A 21,242-nucleotide genomic window follows, 5' to 3' on the forward strand; every position below is an offset into this window, starting at 1 on the left:
GAGGGTTGCATTTTTTTTCTTTTGCGTAGTTCGTTTCTGTTTAACAATTAGTGACAGTTATTGCTTACGTTTTCTTTTGCTTAGGAACAACAAATTTAACAAACATTTATAAGTTACGATAAAACTATTAAACAAGTCATAACCTCTATACTGTATTATCAAAATCAGATGTTGGAAAAGACGTTTTCGTTCTATATGGTTAAATAAATACTAAAAGGCTTTTATTGTTACTGTATTAAATTATTAATTCCATATATTCGGCGGTTAGTTGGTATTTATTTACAAATGCTAACTTTCTTAAGTAACTCATCATTAATGATTCTGACTGCTGCTACAAATATTGCAATTATAAAAATAACAAACAGAATTATCTTGGTGGTACTTCGGTTGTCCAAGAACAATATATATATAGTCTATATTTATTAAATACATACAAAATCTACTAGTGATAAACGTACTGACTGTAAACGTCACTCAGATTAACCCTACGCAACATTGATACATATGTTCTACTTATTACTAAAAATTTTCTTTCATATCACGTTGCAGATAAGCTAATCTATTATGCTCCTTCTTTATGACGTAGTTAAGGCTATTTTCGTGTGCATGTGGATGTGAAGTATATTATGTCTCCGCATCACGTCCGGCTGTACGTCTTTATCCTCCCTTATTCTTTGCGTTTTGTTCTTATTGCCGTCGCATTGTATTGTGAGGATTATTAAATACTGGATCGTTAGACGGACCGTCAGTTGATGGGAATTTCTTTGGGTACTGTTATGAACCTATTTCGTTAATTTATGTTTGGCATAACACGTAAATTTGTATCTATCGGTCGGTCGATTTAAATAAATGATAATACAGGTTATTATTGATCTTTGATCTTAATAATAAATAGGTGTTAATCTAGTTTTTTTCCGAAGCACGAGTCTGAAGTAAAGTAAGAGGCTTTAAAAAGAACGCGATTCCGAAGTTTTATGGACGACCTCTGGTCCACATAGGGCATAGATTTAGGAAAAAAAGTCAGTTAGTCAAGTTCACATAGTGAATTTTTAAAGTATTATTTTTTTACGTATCAGCTGTTAGTTTGACATGTCTAAAGGCAATAATGATTATTCGGAGAATATACTTGATTTTGCATACTTTCACAAACAAGTATCTCTAAGATCTATCTATTAGAATCTTTAAGAATCAATACTTATGAACTCGTTATGAAGCCGGCTTAAGCTTTGTCCCGCAAACATAGCCTCAATAACGGTTAGCTTATCGCAGTCAATTTCCCACTTCAAATAGAGTAAAATCTCCGATAATCGTTATAAGCCAAGGAGCTGCCACTTTAACGAATTATCGGGAGATTTCCATGAAAAAAGTTGTCACCCTCGAAAAGAGGGTAAAACGCATTTGATAGCATGATTTTCCCGAGGCGAATGGAGAATGTTAAATTACAAGAGAAATGAAAGATAATAGGTCTGCACTGGGTTGAAGTTAGGTGCGGGGTAAAAAGTTTCTATCCCAATTCTTTGCCCCAAGGGTGACAAAGTTTTAACGTTATGTATTCATCGTTTTATATTCAGTTCATTATACATTAACGGAGCGCCGCAATAATATTTTATAATACTGAGAATATCTGGCAAGATGTTTTCGTCAAAAAGAATTCTTTTTAAGACTATGTTCTAAACATATCATTAGTCTGGATATATTTTAATGGGAGTAAGTAATTTAGTGTATGTTATAATTGTTTGTATCGGTCTTTATCCATATTTGTAAACGTTGCATGATAAAATGTTAACGACAAAACGCGCTTTGAGATTCTCACTTAAAATATTTGTATTATTGTAGGTATTTTTTTTTCAATATTTTTTGTTGTTGTATCTGTTTTCATAAATAAATAAATTGTGGTGCTGGACAAAAAACGGTGGAAACAGATAGTCCGCTCCTGATGCTTCTTTGTTGACCATGAAGCTTAGACATGAGCAGACACGCAATAGAGATACGATTAACTAGTCACTTTCTAAATAATAATTTTCGAAAACCACTTAGAGGGAAATATTAATAATAAAATCTTACAAGTATTAGGCAAAAAACGTTAAACTCCTAGAATAGCACGCAAAATCTACTGAAAATTTAAAATCGGTATCTACATATATACCAGGTAATCTCTCGTGCATTCCGAGAGGCTTTAATAAAACGAGACGCTCAAGTTCATAGAACAGTTTATTTTGAACTAATACGAACGTATAGTAGAATTTACGATATATAATATTTATAATAATATGAATACAATTAACAGAACATTGACGTAAAGCAGTAACTAAGTTTAACATTTCATAAAGCCGTAGTGATTGCAATAATTATGTACAGTCGGACGAGCCGTAGTTAAAGCTACAATATGGCCATGACAACAGTCTTATCACTAAAACATAACAACATTGAATCCATTCACTTAAAAACGTATTAAGCATCATCCTAATTCTAAGGCCATAGATCCTATAATTTTTTTTATTAATGATTACTAACACTATAATCATATAAGACCAATGAAAATGATTAAGTGATTGGAAAAAATGTTAAATATTGTATAGAAAAGTCATGTCTCCTGATTTACGGAAGACTGAGGAAGACTCTAGATCTATTTACAATGTCAAAAGGCTTTAACAGTAGAAAATATAACAGAGAAAGTAAAAACATTATAAAAGTACAAAATGAGCAGAATACTAGAGAGCCGTTCGATATTCGTTGTGTAACATAGTTAGATATATTATACATTTTGCCAACGCAGTTTCACTAAGGTAGTCCTAAAATATTTTTCGGAGCACAGCTAAAAGCTTTAAGGTTTACAAAAATACAATGGTAACATTACACATTCACCGCAAAGCTTTTATAGTGGTATAAATACGCGTATATCTAGAGTACAAAAGCAGTCTCCAGATTAAATTCGGTAACGTAGCTTAGTGATATAAGTTTTAGAAGAGAAATAGGCGCCGAGAACATTAAAAGTCACTGATTTCAGGATCGGTGTCAGCATATTTACATGTAAAAGGATTTCTAAGCCAAGAGCAAAACGATCGATCGCTGTGTTGTTTATACTTAGCTGTGGTATGTTTCTTTGCATGTGCTCTCGCCACGGCAGCTCTTCGTGTTGGGTACGAATCTAATGATGACGCGTCAGAGTCTCTAGGAACTGAATCGTAGCCTGATTCTGCTCTTCTTGATGTTCCGGCAGGACTGTGCTTGCCTGTTCTTGGAGTTGATTCGTGACCACTATCGTAACCGTCTTGTTTGGAACTAGCTATAACTCTAGCTACGCCCTTGTCCCCTTTCTCAGAACGTGGTTCGACCGTAACCGCAGGAGGTTTGACCTCCAAATGCAAATTTGATTTTAATTCTCGAAAAGTACTCGAAGGAGCACCATTGCCTGGTATTCGATTTTCTTCGCGAAGATTAGGATCAGAGGCACCATCTGGATGTCTTAGTGAGGCTATTCGAGCATCAGTGATGTCATTGCCTCTATATCTTTCAAATGGACCATAGCAGTCATTATGTGCTATTTCTAAATTTTGATATACTTCGCATTCACCAACAACACTACCCGGTCTCGACATTGTTCGCTTACAACTATCACAAATTTTATCACTTGGTCTATACGCTGGCTCACTATACACAGAACCATCTCCGTGGTAATCATCCGTATCTCTAACATTACATAAGGACATAGATTGAAACTGAGGTGCTATTCTCGTTGCTGCAAAACTATTTCCATCTGATAATTTTCTAGGACCATACATTTCTGTTAATTCGATGAGATCATCTATTCTTGATCTAGACGTAGGTAAACTGGCATGTGGGTTAATATCTGGATTTTCACCAAAAGTTTGAGCATAAAACTCCATAGTTTGCCTCAAATAAGCCTCATTTCTTATTTGGCGTTCAACTTCACTATATAAAGACAGTGTGTCAGTAAATGTTGAGGCTACTGTTAGATTTTCTTGACTTAAAATTCTAAGTGGATGATCTTCATCATCATCACCTTCGAAGTTAGTAAGCCCCATACAAAATGCAATATCTTCTTCAGTTACTTGAAGACAGCAATCTTGCATAGGAACAGGCTCTAAAGGTTCTTCAACTTCAATTAATTCTAGTATTTCATCCTCATCATCAGCCGGGCCTTTACTCATTCCACGATGATCGATATCTCTACTGTGATTGGATACTATTTCATCTCCCATTCTCATTCTTTCTTTATATTTACTATCTAAACTTTCCATTGATACTTCTCTACTACTTAAGCTACTCGGTTGTATCAAAGGTAAAGCGGGGGGTATTTCTGCTAGTTCTTCACTATCATCATCTTCGTCTACTTCGCTTTTAGCTATTGATTTGGTATGGCCAGATACTTTTTTAGAAGATGTACTTGTATCAGGTGGACCAAAATTTTCTTCTTCTATGGCTATTGACTTTGAACCAGCTTTTAGCCCAGTTCTAATAGTAGACTCTTCTACATGAATACGCCTGGAATCTTTAGTTGCTTCCATTTTATGAGTAGCTTCGTTTTCTTCTGGTAACTTTGAACTTGTATCTTTAAAAGGTTGTTGTGGTTTATGACTAGGGGAGTTATGTCGAGATTTTTGTATTTGACAAGTTTGATTTTCAACCCACTTCCTTATCATGTTTTTCTTATGGTTGTCCATATAACCATACCCAATATTTTCACCCGTGTAAGAGTTTAGTATTCCGAGTTGAAGTGACATGGAATTAGCATTTGGTGGTATTGGTACTGATTCAAATTGTAATGGCATTTTTGATTCTTGCATAGGTCCGTCTATCCAAGTTTCTTTCTTATTTCCTTGAGTTTCTTTGATAATATTATGGCGAGCCTCTGCTAGTTTAGATTTAGATATTCTGGGTCCGTCGATCCATTGTTCGTCACTTGTACTTTTACCATCTTCAGCGTGTTTTTGCATTGCTTTTTTTATGGGTACAGCTTTTGGTATAGCTGTATGCAAAGGTGACGACTTCGGTGTATATGCTGGTGGTAAAGCAGTTTTTAGCGGGGAAGATTTGGGAGTTGCATACAGTTTATGAATAGGACTTTTTTCTTCTACGACTTTTGATAACGACGATTTGTGTTTTTGATCTATAATCGAACCTCTTAACGTTTTGCTAAGGGAACTTTTGATATCCCCCGAGCTTATATGAGGAATATAGACAGGTGGATGTTCTCCATCGGTTGCATCGTCTAATGGGCCCACATATATTACTGTATCTGCTGATAGATCACTGCTTGATGGGTCAGGTTCACTACTGCTTGGCTTAGATGCGTCCTCGCCAGAACTGCCACCAGAGCCAGCATTATTATTTGAAGGATATTTAATTTTTCTACGCCGCAGACGATGTACTCGGGATGCTAACTGCAATGTTGTCAACGTATCGGTGTAACTTTGTACATTTGGGGAAACATGTACTATCATAGCTGTGTGGCAAGTCAAGGAACCAAGACATTCCTTTAAGACGTGGGTTAGATTGTGATCTCGGTAGGGCAAATGTCGTTGGCCATTGAAAATTGCTAGTAGTATATTTCCTAAGCCAGATAATGGTATACCTCCATTAGTTTTTCCGCGTTCTGAGTTTCCTAAGTCGATTAGATGTAATCGGCTTCGTCCTCCGGCAACTGTAAATAAAGAAAAATTGGTATTACTGAAAATCCTTTTGCCTGCGTAAAATATTACACAGCCTTTGGAAATGTACTCTGCGGCTATAGATTCTTATAAACGAACTCCATAATACCTAACGTACACTTAGTCAAGAGATCCCCATCCTACCGAAGCTTATCAAAATTAGTTAAATAGTTTAAGTTTCAAATTAACTAACAAACACATGCATCTCCACATTTTTAATGTTGATTAAGATCCCAACCGTAGTAAATCTTTCTATTATACGAAGACCATATGTATAAAATAACAAAAGTATTAAGATCTCTAATAAAAAAAAATATTTTTTTTTAAAAGCAATCTATGACGGGAAATAGATACGATAAAATAGGCGACCGCAGTTCCACAACCGAGCGTTTTTCAAGGCAGTTTTTGTCGCGCATCACCACTATGTGGAACCAGCTATCAACTGAAGTATTAACGAAACAATGCGACTAGGGTCCTTCAAAAAAAGAGCGTATCAATTTTTAAAAGGTCGGCAACGCACTCATGAGTCCTCTGACACTAACAGTGGCCATGGGCGGCGGTGGTATCACTTAACATTTAAAAATTGGCTGTTTATGAGTAAGTCCTCAAAAGTACTTTTAATTAAATACTACCTGCGCCTTTGCCGCCAACACTGTACTGGTAAACATGAAGGGTGTATAGAAGATGGCTGTCTTTTCCTTCTTCTCTAGCACCACGGGTTTGGAGAGCTGCGTCTAGGTAGAAAGCCGCTTTCTCAGCGCTGTGCACCCTTAATTCAGACTGGTTTTGTAAATGAGTCCCAAACAACGGGTCGTCACGGAGGTATACGCCTGGTGATTGTTCCGTGTCTGTTGAAGATATTAAACATCAATAAGATGGAATTCAGCTCTACTTAAAACTTAAAGTAAATTAAGGACTACCGATTCCTGCACATGCAATAAAAATAGCTGTCGTTACTACTACTTTATTTAAAAGACTTAGACTAGATTTTTCAACCAGTCAATTAATACTTACTAGACAATCAAAACCACTATTAAAGTTCTAAACCTTGTATCTTTCTTCTTTATTATAGCTACTAGTATGTTTGTCGTTCTTCTAATTTATAAACTTTGCATTGTATTGTCTACTTAAATATTTTGTATTGTATTGTCTACTTAAATAACATTCTGCTGTCATGTTTTGTTTTGTTTTGCTTTATTTTTTATCAGTGAAACTTTTTGTGGACATATCCAAATTGTGTTAATTTTATGTTTTTTTTTGTTTTATACTTTTAGAGATCGATATCTGTTTTGTTTCCTAAATGAATAAAAAATAGAATGTATTTATATCGGAATATATTTAATATTGCCATAAACAGCAATGTGTTAGAAATAATCAAAACGATTTGAAATTGTACTTGTGTAAATCAGTATTTAAATCAAAGGTATAGAATGGAGATACTGATATAACATAACACACATAACGAACTTCATCATGCAGTATAAAAGTAATTCGTAAATTAAACTAACCGTTATGGTAAGGGGCCAACAAATCTCGAATTTGATTAGTGTTTGTGCATAACTCTACAGCGGATACGCGAACAGAAAATCGTGTCCCGCACTTGTGTCGTTGTTCAGCAATCCCCCTGAACAGCCAGGAAATGGCACAAGGGATCACTCCAAGGGAAGATGCGGCGTCCGGTCGCCCCAACATTGTGTACGATTTGCCTAGAACAAATGATAAATAATATAAGAATATTAATATTAAACACGGACAAATCTGAACTATGAACTATGTAAATGTATCAAAATTGGTTAGTTTTTAGATATGAGTAGCTGCAGTTCTGGATACTTATATAAAATAGTTATAAGTAAACAACGTTGACAGTTAATAAAGTTTAACTATTTTTAATTATCTATGTAAGCTTTTCTTATTGTTACGAAACCTAACTAGTCGCACAGTGTCTATGTGAATGGCCTCGTAAGGTAAATCGCATGAAAGAGTAGATTTTAATTATACCATCACAAGTTTCGTTTGCTAAAAGTTTAATTACGGGCTAAAGAGATAACATTGCTAAACAAACAAACATTAACACGTATTTTTGTACATTTTAAAATTAACGCCTTTAATCGCCGACTTGCCGGTAATAAGAATGATAAATAAACATGCGCAGATTTGTCTATATTGTCTATATTTTATAAATTATTCTACGTCGTTTAAAAAAAATACAAACCTACCGCCTATATGGAATTACAGCCTACTTATTGTAAACAATAGAAAACAATGAACGCAAAAGACATTGTGAGGGATTACGGTTCTATATGCAAATGGAGTCGCGGCGAAAGTTGTGCGATGTGGCTGCTTATTTTCGGGATTGTCGTCCCACCGAGTGAATAATTAGGACCTCGTTTTAATTATTTCCAAGTTTAATTTTGAACAAATATCACGGAGGTATGGGATTTTCGCGCGGAATATTTGCTTTGCGGTTAATGTCAACTGTTCGTAGTAAGCTTTAACCTACGCGGTTAACCCTGTATTAAAAATAAATATATCTAGTTTTAATAAGGAATATCAAACACATATTTTGAGGAGTAAATAATGACTTTATTTAATTTTATTATTGTTTACAATGTATAATAAATGTGTATGTTTATTTTTTTAAATCATAAGGACAATATTGTCTATTCAATGATGGTCGAATGTATGACAAAATTAAAAATCAACACTGCTAGCAAAAACAGATTCGCCTTCCACAAAGTGCAAATTGCATTAAAACATTGTCTTGAAACTTCCTGTAATATCACAATCTTAGCTCCAAGAATCTTTAGTGTAAAAGTTGGTAAGTTCTAAATTAGGTACAAGTAAGTTTAAATATTCAGTTTTGGTACTTGCAGTATTTATTAGACCACGGGCGCGCAAGTTTCCGCGAAGCATTTGCATGGAAATGGGAAACCCGGTCTTAATTGAAAGTTTGTTAAATAAGAGCTTTGGTTAGCAGGTAAAAGTCATAATTTGAGCTTAACATTATTGAAAATGTATAAAAATAATAAATAATCTCTTGAAATAATCTGTCCTGCAGATTTGTCATTTTTGTTAAATTTGTTGTCAAGGATTTTGATTAATGAATTCGTGATTGCGTAAAAATCATTCGACCATTGAAATGTCCATCAAAACAGTTCAGTAGATTTCGAAGAAGAAAAAACTCAACGAAAGTTTAAAAACCTTATCTATGTAATTTAATGTTAATTATTGAGGTCTTGCTAAGTAGCTTAGCACAATATTCATATGGGCTCTGATAAGTATTTGATACCTACCTAATCCTGCATGGCCGAAGCAGAAGAGGCAACCGTCCGTCCCATTAATGACCGCATGAATGACGTCGGTTAACGCGCTCGAACTTATTTCAATCTGTAACAAAAATCACTTAATTGTGTATTTGAAGTAAGTTGTAATCTCTTTCTGTCAAATAATGTTCTCGCTGTGATAAAAAAACCAGATTCGTGTTTCACTTAAAAAGTGGGTAAGCTATGTTAATTAATTAGGTAAACTCAGTTTTCATAGTCAAGAAATGGTGATTTACTAGTCATTAGACTGTCTTATTTTGTAAGAGTTAGTTGGAACATAATCTATTTTAAACAATTTAAGTTCAGTTATATAATAATCTCGCTTTAATGAGTTATATTTAAAACAATGAAATATGTGTTTCTACAACAGATTACCGAGATTTAAAATATATCCGTAATGTTTATATCTACGTAATATAATGATCGTAATGAAGGTAATGCACATTCATTACTATAATTAATTGCAACGTATAAAGACGTGTGTGGAATGCATATTAAGCATTTATTTGTTGTTTATATTACTGAAAAATATTATGTACATTAATGATTTCATAATAAAAATAACGAGCTAGAAAATAAGGTTGTTGTTAATGTTTAAAAAAAATTGTTTGTTCTCTGCAACGGAGCAGACTTCAGTAAATTGTTATAGGCAATACAACACCAACCAGTTTATTGTTTTACCGCAAATCGAACTTAGGAATTTCCGGTTTTACGCCACGTTGAATTTTCCTTTAAAAACTAAAATATCTGCAATATCACATCAAAACAAACAGTGTATCATTTTTGATACTCGTAAAACATCCCAGATTTGATCCCCGTCATATAAGATGAAGTTATAGATATGTTAACATACATCCTGCCATACATCATGTGCCCTGTCAGGTGACTTATAGGCTTATGCAGTGCATTGCAGTACATTTTTCACATTTATCCAATAAGGGTATAACTAATCTATGGCGATTTTATTAAACCACGACAGGGGGAAAATTCTTTTAAATGTTCAATTTGTCTCATAAATTACTCATATTTATTTATATCTCCAATAATAATAAATAATCTCCTTAATATAATTTGTTATAGTGCTTAAAATATGTATTTGCAACTATAATCATACAAAATCTCTGCATACAAATTGTATACTATTTTAATTATAACAGACATTCATAGAACGAGAACAATCCTATCAGTCCTTGAATATTTTCAGCTGCTAAAAACTAAGCAGACCCCATTTGTATTAAAATACATATAAAGTCGAATAAGGTTCTATTTTATTTACTTATTTACACTTCTTTGCATCTTATACGAGACCAAAGGGTGATACTTGAAGTAAAGTACAGTAAAGGTAATAATATTATTTGTAGCAATATAAAGTCATTTAAAGTTTCATCAAACTGGTTATTTTTTTTGTAACTACTGTATCTGGTCACTATTTATAAAGCCTTCGCCATTAAAGGCACGAAACTGAACACGCCTAAAAACTTTTCGAAACATAGAGTGCCAAAGGCACCATCGGAGGGACTCATCGAATATTCCTGTCTACGGTCCCTTCCACCCTTTTCCACAAAAGGAATCTATAATAAGTGCTCTCACTGTTTTTCAATAAACACAAACGCTGCTAATGATATTCGTGTAACTTTCGAAGTACGATTTAGTTTGCGGTTACGATTTTGTGCTTACATTGAACCGTTAAAAATCTGTTGCATGAGAAATATATTGATTTTTAGATGCAGGAGTGACATAATTTCCTTCTAAATCTATATTTGTTATACGTTAGTATGGACGTCTTATTATAAGAGGAGCAGATAAATGTAGCAAGATTGTAACGGTATGGCAACCAAGAGGGCATAAAAGAAACAGAGGTCGGCAATTTAAAAGGTGGGCTGATGAAATCGTGGAAATGGCTGGAAAGACTAGGATCTGGAAGAGATTGGTGTACAATAAGGAAAAATGGAGGGTAATGGGGGAGGCCTTTGCCCGTAGGCACACAGAATCAATAATCGTACTAATAGGCTATAAATAAATAAATAATGGACTCGTTATTATGTAATATGTCTTTGTTAATGCGAGTATCAGAAATTCAAATGGTGTTACAGATTAGAAAGAACATGGACAGTTGTAATATTAAATAATCAGAATAAATAAACGAAATATTTTGAAATATAATGCGTTTTGATATAAAATGTATACACATGGTTTAATATGGTTGATATGATTATAATATACTTTTAGAATCAGTGTTTATTTATTATAAATATAAAAAACACACCGCGGCATTTTGGCATATTTGGAAATCCATCTTTCTAAGTTTATTCAAAATACAAAAGTATCCGGCACTTTCAAAGCTTAAAGTCGTATCTGAATAATTTTATCAACTTATAATATTTAAAACTTATAACAATTTCGTATAAATTTTTCCAAAGTTGCTCCGTTATCATGGCGTTGTCGCTGAGTTTCCGAATTTCAACATAAAAATTCCCTACGAATTTCATGTTTAAATTGTTAAAAGGTCTGGCATTTGGTATTGCTATTCAGAATCCACTGAATAACTAAAATGTTAGCATGCATTTTGTAGACGTCTTTTATGTTACATTTATTGTTTTATAATTGTATTGCGCAAATATCAACCTTTAAACAGAACATGTTATAAAGCAAAACAGTCCGTTGTTTCAAGCTTTTATTCGTGAATTTTTGTTATCAAAATATAATTATGACAACTGTATTTTTCATTGTTACACTGTAAGCTTACTATATCCAAAAGTGTAGCACGCAGTTTTATAATACCTGTTTAGGAGGCCAACACTTGGTAAGCTAAAATCTACAATATGTATATGTGACAAAAACCACTACATAAAGTTAAAAATTATGAATATAGAATATGTGAAGGATGAGATCTATGGCCAATTACTGAGTGCATTAACAGCGAGCGGCAGATGATCACTGTATCAATTTAAGTTACAGAAAGTTCTTTTTTATCGTTAACTTCATATAAAAGAAATGTTTTTTGGCTCTAGGAATGAAAGCTTTTAACACTATATTTATGCATAGTTAAGCGAATATGGGCCTAAGTTATTAAACCGGTTTCGTCACTCACTGTGCGGAGAAGTCATCACTGATTCATATGTAGGAATAAAACTCCATTAGTTCACATGATAACGATAACGCACGTTTGGGAGAACCACCAAGTATAATATAATAAAGTTTTAATAATTATTATACTCACTCGATAAGGGGTATATATCTAACACCATTCATTGCAGACACATGTTTCACAATTGAGCTAGGCGCTCACAGCCATTAATACGCCATAATCCAAATAATCCTAGCCGCCGCATTAGCCACTTACTATAGCTTAATTTGTAGCTGTTATTGCTAATTCCAATTCGGTTTGTTTATTGGTTGGTTTTACTATGACTTGGATTACTACAGAATTTTCACTATATTTTAAAATAGTAAAGCGTAAAGGAAAAAACTAGTGGCTCTACGTGGTCTATATTTTTTTCTAATATGGATGTGGATGATCAGCCTTGTGTGCCTGGCTCATGCCGTCAACTTTTTGAACCATACAACCTCTGGGATGACAGTCGTAGCTGGAGCCACCAGGCCAACACTGCTCTTGCATTATGTGTGTAATTCCATTAAATAATTTTATCTTTTAGTATTATTTTTAATATTTTATTTTGAGTGCTTATCAAATTAAGTAAAATATATTTGCTACAACTTTTATTTGCACCGGTAAACAAAAGCCACAGGATTAGTGGCTTATTTTTTAAAATACCGTTAAGTATATTTAACTATAATAAAATCTACTTTAACAATAGTACAATGCCTGTATATCAGTTTTACATCGGTTTGGGTACTAGCCAAAAATTGTAGGCGAGATTGTAGCGTGTACGATTAAAATACACTATTTTAATTAATCTCCGGCCCCACTTCAGATAAAGCTTTATTACGAAGAATATATATTTAAGATATTCAAATTATTTATCTAGAGTAATTTGAAATATTAGTCTAAAGGACTTCTGACTTTTTCTTTACAAAACTACTTCTATAAAAGAGGTTTGTTTTCCTATTTTAATAAATAATAATAAGCACAGAAATATAATGTGGTATTTTTCACATATGTTAAACAACCACTTACTTTTGTCAAAAAATCTTTAATTTAAATTTCTTTAGGGATAATTGTTAGTAAGGTCAAAACTAGTTGTTTCTTAAATGCTACGCCGTAGTAACCAAACTACGATTTTCGGCGTACGCTATCTGCTACGAGATTTAATTTACCTAAATTTATAAAAGTATTTTTATTCATAACCATCCACGATTCAGAATAATTCTATTTCACTTTCCTCATAATTATTCAATTAATAACACTGACTAATTCACCTCTTAAAGCATTATGAAGGTGCTTAAATTGTTTTGAAGGAAAATTTTAATGAACTCGTCCCATCACTAATTGAAAACGCTTATACATAACGCGAGGGTTTATGAAATTTGAACAATTTCTGATAAATGTTTTTGCTGCCAATAAAATATTATTTTGAGTAATACTTAATTTGAACTCTGCAAATAAGTTAAATAACCCTTTATTATAATGACTATACATAAAAAAAAGTCGCAGAAAACAACTTGATATTACGACGATTTGACAGGGAAGAGTTATTCGTTATTTCGTTGCTACTACTGAATGCTGTCTCCGACACGATCGATATATTTATATGTTTGTATCGTGAATTCACAGTAGCGATATTGTGTTAATTATGTGTTTAATATAATACGTATTTTGTTATATTTTAATTGTTTAATGTTTCTCGACATTATCGTATTGGCATAGTCTGTAAGGATAATGTATGTATTTCTGTAATAAATAAATAAATCTTTATATAACTTTAGAATATACATTATTGATCAGATTTTTAGTTCCAGCCATATGTTAAATTGAATAGTTAAGGTTATAAAATATAAACGATTTATTGTTATGGTAAACTCTAGGTTCGCTTCGTGGGCGTATTTGAATCATTTTGGTGATAAATATATATAATAGAATACCTATATTTTGTCGTACCTATGTGTGGGTTTGGTGTTAAGGGTGATTTTTTAAATATAGCAGCAAATAAAACAATATATTAAGAAAAAGGAACGTTTTCGGTTGCTAAGCGTAAGTTCGAATACATCTTACCTGTGAGTCATCTTGTGAGAAGATAGCATCAAAAGCGAACATCTTAGGTGCTGCCACGCCCACTTTTCGGTCCTCTGGTGCACTGGCACTTGGTGCTGTCTCACATAGTGTTACTTGTTTCTTGCGCTTATCAAGTGAAAAGGTCTGTGTACCGCTTGTGAATGGGCCTTCGCCAGATGCACCAACTCTCAACATTACTTTCACCTGAAACAAGAAATACATGATTATATATAAAGACATTCTCTAAGATTTCTATTTAATCGAAAATCAATGGGAAAATATGCTAGTATGTAAATATTTAAAGAAAACACTTTTTACTGGATTGAAGATATGTATTACTATTAATTTTTTCCGACGTTTTTTTTAATGTGTAAAAGCTGTGTTAACAAAAGACAATACTAGTAGTTTTTGGCCGAAACTTTAATCGCGTTTATGTTAATTTGTATTTTTTTAAATTATTTCTCCCTATGATTATTTAAGTCAAATGTAAATGTATAATCTTCTATATGTAACTATATAAATTAATTAAATCAGTTCAGTTAGTTCAGCAGTTCCTCGTGCAGGTAGAACCAACTCATTATAGTAATTATAATATCCGTAAGAAATTGAGGATGAGATAAAAAGTTTCCTTAAGCATTTACTCAAATAAATACTTAAACAATTAATTACAGTACAAGTGGCTCTTAAGAAAATCTGTCTCAACCCCTAACTATAATTAAAATAGTTAAGCACTCGAAGTGATTAGTTACATAATTCGCGTGTGTAATGAGACAGGAATTAATTACGCTTGTCTTGTTATGAAGTTTATGGGGCGTATTGTTCCTACATACTGATGCTTTGATTTAAATTCTACTCGTTTTCGGTAAATTTTGTGCCTCGTTCTGCCTTATGCCATTGTTTTGTATGGGCTGCATATGTTTTGAAGGTGCTATGACTAGATAATAATGGTTTCAAAAGTAAATAAAATATTTTGTATTATTCATGTGTATTTTTATTTTACAAATTATGCATGCAAATTAATGTTGAATGACCGCAATCCTATTATAATTCACTCTATGATGAGTTGATACAATAAGCCCTCCGACAAGTAGAGCTCTAAAGCTGACGTCACTGTTCTGACAGGAGCGCCAATTTTGCACTGTCATAATATAGCGCTGGCTCTGTGGTCAATATATTGAATGGAATACCTATTAAAAATTATGTTTATGGTAAACGTAATGTTTTTAAATAAAGTGTGAATTAGAATAAACATTAGAATAAACTATACATTGTTAAATTGCTATTCATTTTTAATAAAAGAACTTTGAAAGTTTTCGAAAAGTTAAACACGTTTAGTGGCTTGAACGTGAGGCTCTCATTACTGAGGTCGTAGGTTCGAACCCCGGCCGTGTATGCATTTAACATTTGCTCGAACGGTGAAGGAAAACATCGTGAGTTAACCGGCTTGCCGTAGATCCAAAAAAATCGATGGCGTGTGTCAGGCACAGGAGGCTGATCACCTTCTTGCTAATTAGATTGAAGAATGATCATAAAACAGATACAGAAATCTGTTGAAAATGCCCAGACCTAAACGGTTGTAGCGCCACTAATTTATATATTTTAATCTTTAAACATGTACGTACATAATATAATTTTCTTCTTCTATTACTAAACACCAAGTAATTTATTGCTTTGAGTGAGCAAAGCACTTCATCCAGCAAAACCATTAGCGTGATAATCGGACAATACAAAATTATAGTCGTATCATAAACTGAATTATTCGGAATTCCTAGATAATTGAAGTGTACTGAATTAACGTAATAACTGAATTGTAAAGCAAGACACGTTTCAAGTTAGCATGCATAGCACGAGTGCCGCAATTACTTGATTGGGTTATGGAGGACTGAAAGAAAACGCTTCAAAAAGTTGGCGATAAACTTGAACGATAAACGCGATTTACAAGTACAGGCATTGTTTGGTTGTGTGGCGATGCTTATAAAGTTTAGAATTTATAGAATAAATGTTTATATAGTGGTTTGATCACTGTTGGTCTAGTGATTTCAGCGTGCGACTCTCATTGGTTATGCACTAATGGACTTTTTGTCGACGGTAGTAGAAAAAAACAAATGATCACGATAGATACAGATCTGGGCCAAGATCTAGAAGGCTGTTTTTTTAATTTAATAATTTAGATCTACAGAGTGGAGCAGGACCAACTACAGTTCAAAGCTAACATTTGGCGGGAGGTGGCACAGAACAGGGAGCGCTGGAAGTGTCTCGTTTCGCAGGCCTATACCTTTTGGGTCGCAGAGTTAGTGTCTCATGTATTTATATATATATAGTATCTGTTAGTCATAGTTTAGTCAATCTAAACTTTAACTCATTTAAGATTTCCTATCCAGGATGTTTCACATAACTCATAGTATGAGTTATAGTATGATATAGTTCACTATAAATGGCATTGTGGCGATACTTTCCTGGAAATCATCTAAAGTAAAGAATTTTAAAATTCCATGTTCTTAGTGGCGGATAATCGTTTGACTAAAAAAATCTTCATTCTTATAACAGTGAAAATAAATTTGTAACAAATAAAAAGAATGAATTATTGCATTGTGATAAATGTATTTTTATAAAAGCTCTCGTAATTTTTTTGGCAAATAACAAGCCAGGTTGTGTCACCCCCCTAAAATAACTGAGATTCCATTATCACCCAGGAGTGCTATAATATTCTAACGAAATGACAAACAGTCCTTGAGGAAAAAACAAATATGGCTGTCAACAAGTAAAATAGCTTCGTTACCGGCACAATTTTTCTTTTTTCTCTCATAAAAACGTACAAGGAAACCATTTTGTGCGACATCAAAAATTAACTTTGATATAAGAATTTCACAGGATAACGCTCGTTAAAAGCTTTCTTATTTGATCTAATATATAATATTATACAAATTACCGTTTTTTTATATTTCATTATTAGAAATTACATATTAGGAAATTTAATTATTATGGAATTAATTGCATATAAATGGCAATGCTTATATAATCAGCTTCAACCCAAAACGAAGTCTAAGTGCTCTAATACTTTTTAAACAAACATAATAGAGACGTTTAAACCCCCAAAATAGACGTGAAATCATTAAAATTTATTTCCTGCTAAGTAACATATTATATATATATATATATATATATATATATAGTAAATACGATTATTATTAAGCATTTATTAAGGGTATTTAAAGAAAGCCTCACTTCTCATAATCAATTTGATATAATACAATCGCATTCGCAATCGCAAAAGCTGTCACTTTAAATTTGGAAGCATTACTAACATCAAATTGAAATGTGAAATGTTTACAAAATTCAAATGTCATCCAAGTTTTGACTTATTGGAAACATTATTTTAGTTAAAACTATTATATAATGTAAAACTTTACGTTGAAAGCGTATTGATAAGTTCGAGTAAATTTGACGGTAATATTGGGCTGTTGCAGCGATGCACGCATTGATGCATAAAATTAAGGGAATAATGAAACGTGCACCTGGGAGCAAACGTCAACTAAATTTTGAGAAAAAGTTAGAAATAAACAATTGTTTACTAAAATAGTTTCAACATAGGAAAAATATATTTTCATACTATCGTTGTGTTTTATTATTTACTATTACGAAAAATGTTTGTTTTTGATAATACTAACAAGAGAAACTATTTAACTCAAGATGATTTTGTTTGTCATAGGCAATTAATTAAAAATTAAAGAAATCGCTATAAATAAATTATGCATTAAAAAAGTGGTGAAAGTGTATCAGAACAGAACGCTGTCTGTAAAAACAGAACTAGAGCTATACCTATATATATAATACAATATTAAATAGATAAACTATTTAATAAAACTGTGCAGTAATGTGTTCATACACCATATATATATAAGCTGTGTACCAACGCTTATTTTTCGAAACAGCCGTAATTCAGCCCAAAAAACTAATTTCCATATGTTCGTATTTTATCAAACCAATACCGTCATAAAATCTTTCGAATCACACATAAAAGAAAATCAGCATCAACATTTACCTTACTGCGATTTACATAACCCTGTGCGTGCCGATAAAGTGTTGGTGCGATGCGACGACAAATTTGTTCGGGTCGCTCGTAAAGAATTTTGGAATAAGGTCAGGCGAGGTTTGTATATTGACACCTATTTTACTATGCGCGGCTTCGTATTTATAAGGTCTCTCTTTTAGTGTCTACATTCTAATACCGTTTTATTATCATATATTTTTTATTATTAAGTTCTAGTTTTAAAATAAATATTACATTTCAACTCTCAAAGATTCACGGAAACAAAATTTATTTACGCGAATAATACACATTTACGAACGAGAACTTTTAACAAAATGTTATTTAAATCAATCACTATGATTTTACTATTTATAACTAATAATGAAAGGTTGAAAAATATAACGTTAATGAAACGTTAAAAACTTATGCTGAAGTTATTGTTGACTTTAAGGTAAGTATATTATGTCAGGTTCATACATCGCCTAATTTTTATGTACAATAGCGTTGATTGTCTGTAGGTAGTATATCGGACAACCCCACAACAACATTGTATAAAGTGAACATAATAAGCGATGCTCTACACAAAGATTAACAACAGCACACTGGGCATTCAAACTAACACAAGTTTAATGTATAATTCATGGAAGTGCACGGCTAAAGTACGTTAGTAGTGCTATTTATATTAATTTTTCGTAAATATATATAGTTATATAGTGGACTAAATAAAATTACTGCCTGCTTATTGGTTAACGTACGAACACAGGTGCTGCCTTCGATTCGATCTGCTTAAAATTATAAATGGAACATGAAAATATGTCTGTCGAATGGAAAATGTCAATTATGATTGACAAACACCAAACCAAGTTGTTGGATTAAAAACAAAACCCTTATCAAATCTAAAGATGTTCGTTAAAGCACGATGAACAAAATTAAGTAGTACGAAAGCTGAATATTTGGAATCACTAACGCCATTGAAGTTACGGGGTTACCTTACTGTTTTCACGCGAACCCATTTAAAATATCCTCAGTGATGCGATAAGCTAAAACTGGATCATCATGACACGAACTTTCAATACTCTTTTGAACACTTTTATTCAGCTACAAAAGAATGTCTTTGAAAAAGAAAGTCTAAAAACTTAGCAAGATTGTGTTCAGTTTATATTTATTCTATACAATCCATTGTTAAACTTCGGTGAATGTTCAAGGTTTTCTGTGTAAGTTGAAACACAATACTGAAAGTCAAGATTACGAGAGAAAAGTACTCTTGTATTGAAGTCTATTAGTCTGCGCTTGTATTGCTTATATTCTTAGCGTGGGAAATTTCGAGTTATTTCACAGGTAACTTGTGGAATTCTAAGTATTTTATTTTATTTGATTTTTACCTAACAGTAATTATTATATAGTGATTATTTAATCAAATTTCTTCAATCAAATAAAAAAAAATCTTGTAAAAAATATAAGTTAAATATGATTAATATAAATGTTTAGTACTCGTGTAATCTTGAAACAGTCTTTACGTTATGATTTATATTAAAGTTTACACAAATAATAACTTTGTAAGATTTGACTCATGTATGAGTTAGTTCTTTTTAAGCGAAAGTCAACTAAGCCAAGCGATACTTTACTTAGAGAACATCATTTTCTCATTCTTGAGGTGTCATTAAACGTTATATGACGCGTATTTCCCTATAACGTGCATCCGTAAGAACCTAAAAACTATCCCCTGGATTACAAATCCTACGTAGACCGATACTTGAATCTATATTTATAATTATAATATATATAATAGTTCGTGGACTGATTATTGTCATTAAAATGTATATATAAGTGTTTTTGGTGTCTCCTTGTGTGTAATCTCCCAGTAGCATTTCCTCGTTGTATTGTGGCACTCATTAGTTGAGCGAGGAAAGCAACAACTCTTGGGTCATTAGTACTGTCCATTTAAATCTTTAATTAGCGCCTGTGCGCTTTAACCTCACGGACTGTTCGGCTGTCATATATATGAGACACTTTTGTCTCTGTCGATACATTTAATTTCTATACTTTTGGAGTATTTTTTTGTGTTTCTATTGATGTAATGTATCTGTTTACTTCTTAATAAATACCAATTTAATCCCTTTGCTTCGTTACTTTAATGAATGTTAACTGAAAGTTTATTAATAGGTTAATTTAAAATATGTCAACATTTCCTAACATAACTATTCCCATATGTTACACTAATGATAGTCACTAAAAGTAACTCACCCATTAACCAAACAAGTAAATCATGGCGAGAAGCTAACTTACGATCTCTGTAATGAATTATGTAAATCTTTGTAAGCGGTTACATCGTAATATTGTAAGCGACACTGTAGATCCTGTAACGTAGATTTATGATTACTGGATGGCATCAAAAACTTTGGATTGTATGAGTTTGTTATCATTTATTTATTTAAAGAGGCCTAAAAATCCATAACATCATAGATAATTTTTCATCTTAACTACTACTACGACTAATTAATTATACTTTTCGGTTATAGTTGTAGTAGTCAGAATAGTAAGACTGTAAACCTAACCTAACCTAACTTTATACAAATTTTATGTTTAAACATTTGTAAAAACATGAAAACCATGACATAAGTACTCCAGACAAAATTGGAAGTCGTATCCAGCAAAACTAAATCTTAACTTCCGCGGAATTTCTTTGAAGATGTTATCTCAGTAAGCATAAATTTGGGCGAGGGCGCGCCGCGGGGCGCAGCGCAGGTGAAAATTATCAAAGGGGAGAGACAGATTTAAACCAAACATCGGTTACGAGTTATAGCTCTCGGCTTCTGTATATAAATGGGTGGTTATCTTCTATAGACTATAAAATATTATGAGCTCGGCGCGTGTCGCTTCTAGTTCGGTGGGGTGTTTTATGATCTGTGTAATTTTGAGGTCTTGTTGAGTGCTTGCGGTGAAAAGTTGATTAAAGTTTTATCGAAATGAGCATATTCTTAAAGGACATTATTAAAAGTTTATAAAAGTGACACAACTTAATTATTTAAGTTATATTATAAGGC

General features: G+C 32.7%; 1 protein-coding gene across 1 annotated transcript in view; it reads right to left on the bottom strand.

Moving 5' to 3' along the window:
* Positions 1 to 2,308: 2,308 nt before the first annotated feature.
* LOC123720659 (kinesin-like protein CG14535) overlaps positions 2,309 to 21,242 on the bottom strand; it is a 78,573-nt gene continuing 59,639 nt past the window's right edge. The window contains exons 3-7 of the mRNA XM_045677362.1: positions 14,169 to 14,372; positions 8,966 to 9,059; positions 7,181 to 7,378; positions 6,305 to 6,520; positions 2,309 to 5,665 (exon numbers count right to left, since the gene is read on the bottom strand). Of these exons, the coding sequence (XP_045533318.1) occupies positions 2,988 to 5,665; positions 6,305 to 6,520; positions 7,181 to 7,378; positions 8,966 to 9,059; positions 14,169 to 14,372 (3,390 nt within the window). The 3' untranslated portion in view covers positions 2,309 to 2,987. The remainder of the gene's footprint in view (positions 5,666 to 6,304; positions 6,521 to 7,180; positions 7,379 to 8,965; positions 9,060 to 14,168; positions 14,373 to 21,242) is intronic.

Source organism: Pieris brassicae, chromosome 2 (assembly GCF_905147105.1).
Source record: "Pieris brassicae chromosome 2, ilPieBrab1.1, whole genome shotgun sequence".
Lineage (NCBI taxonomy): Eukaryota > Metazoa > Arthropoda > Insecta > Lepidoptera > Pieridae > Pieris > Pieris brassicae.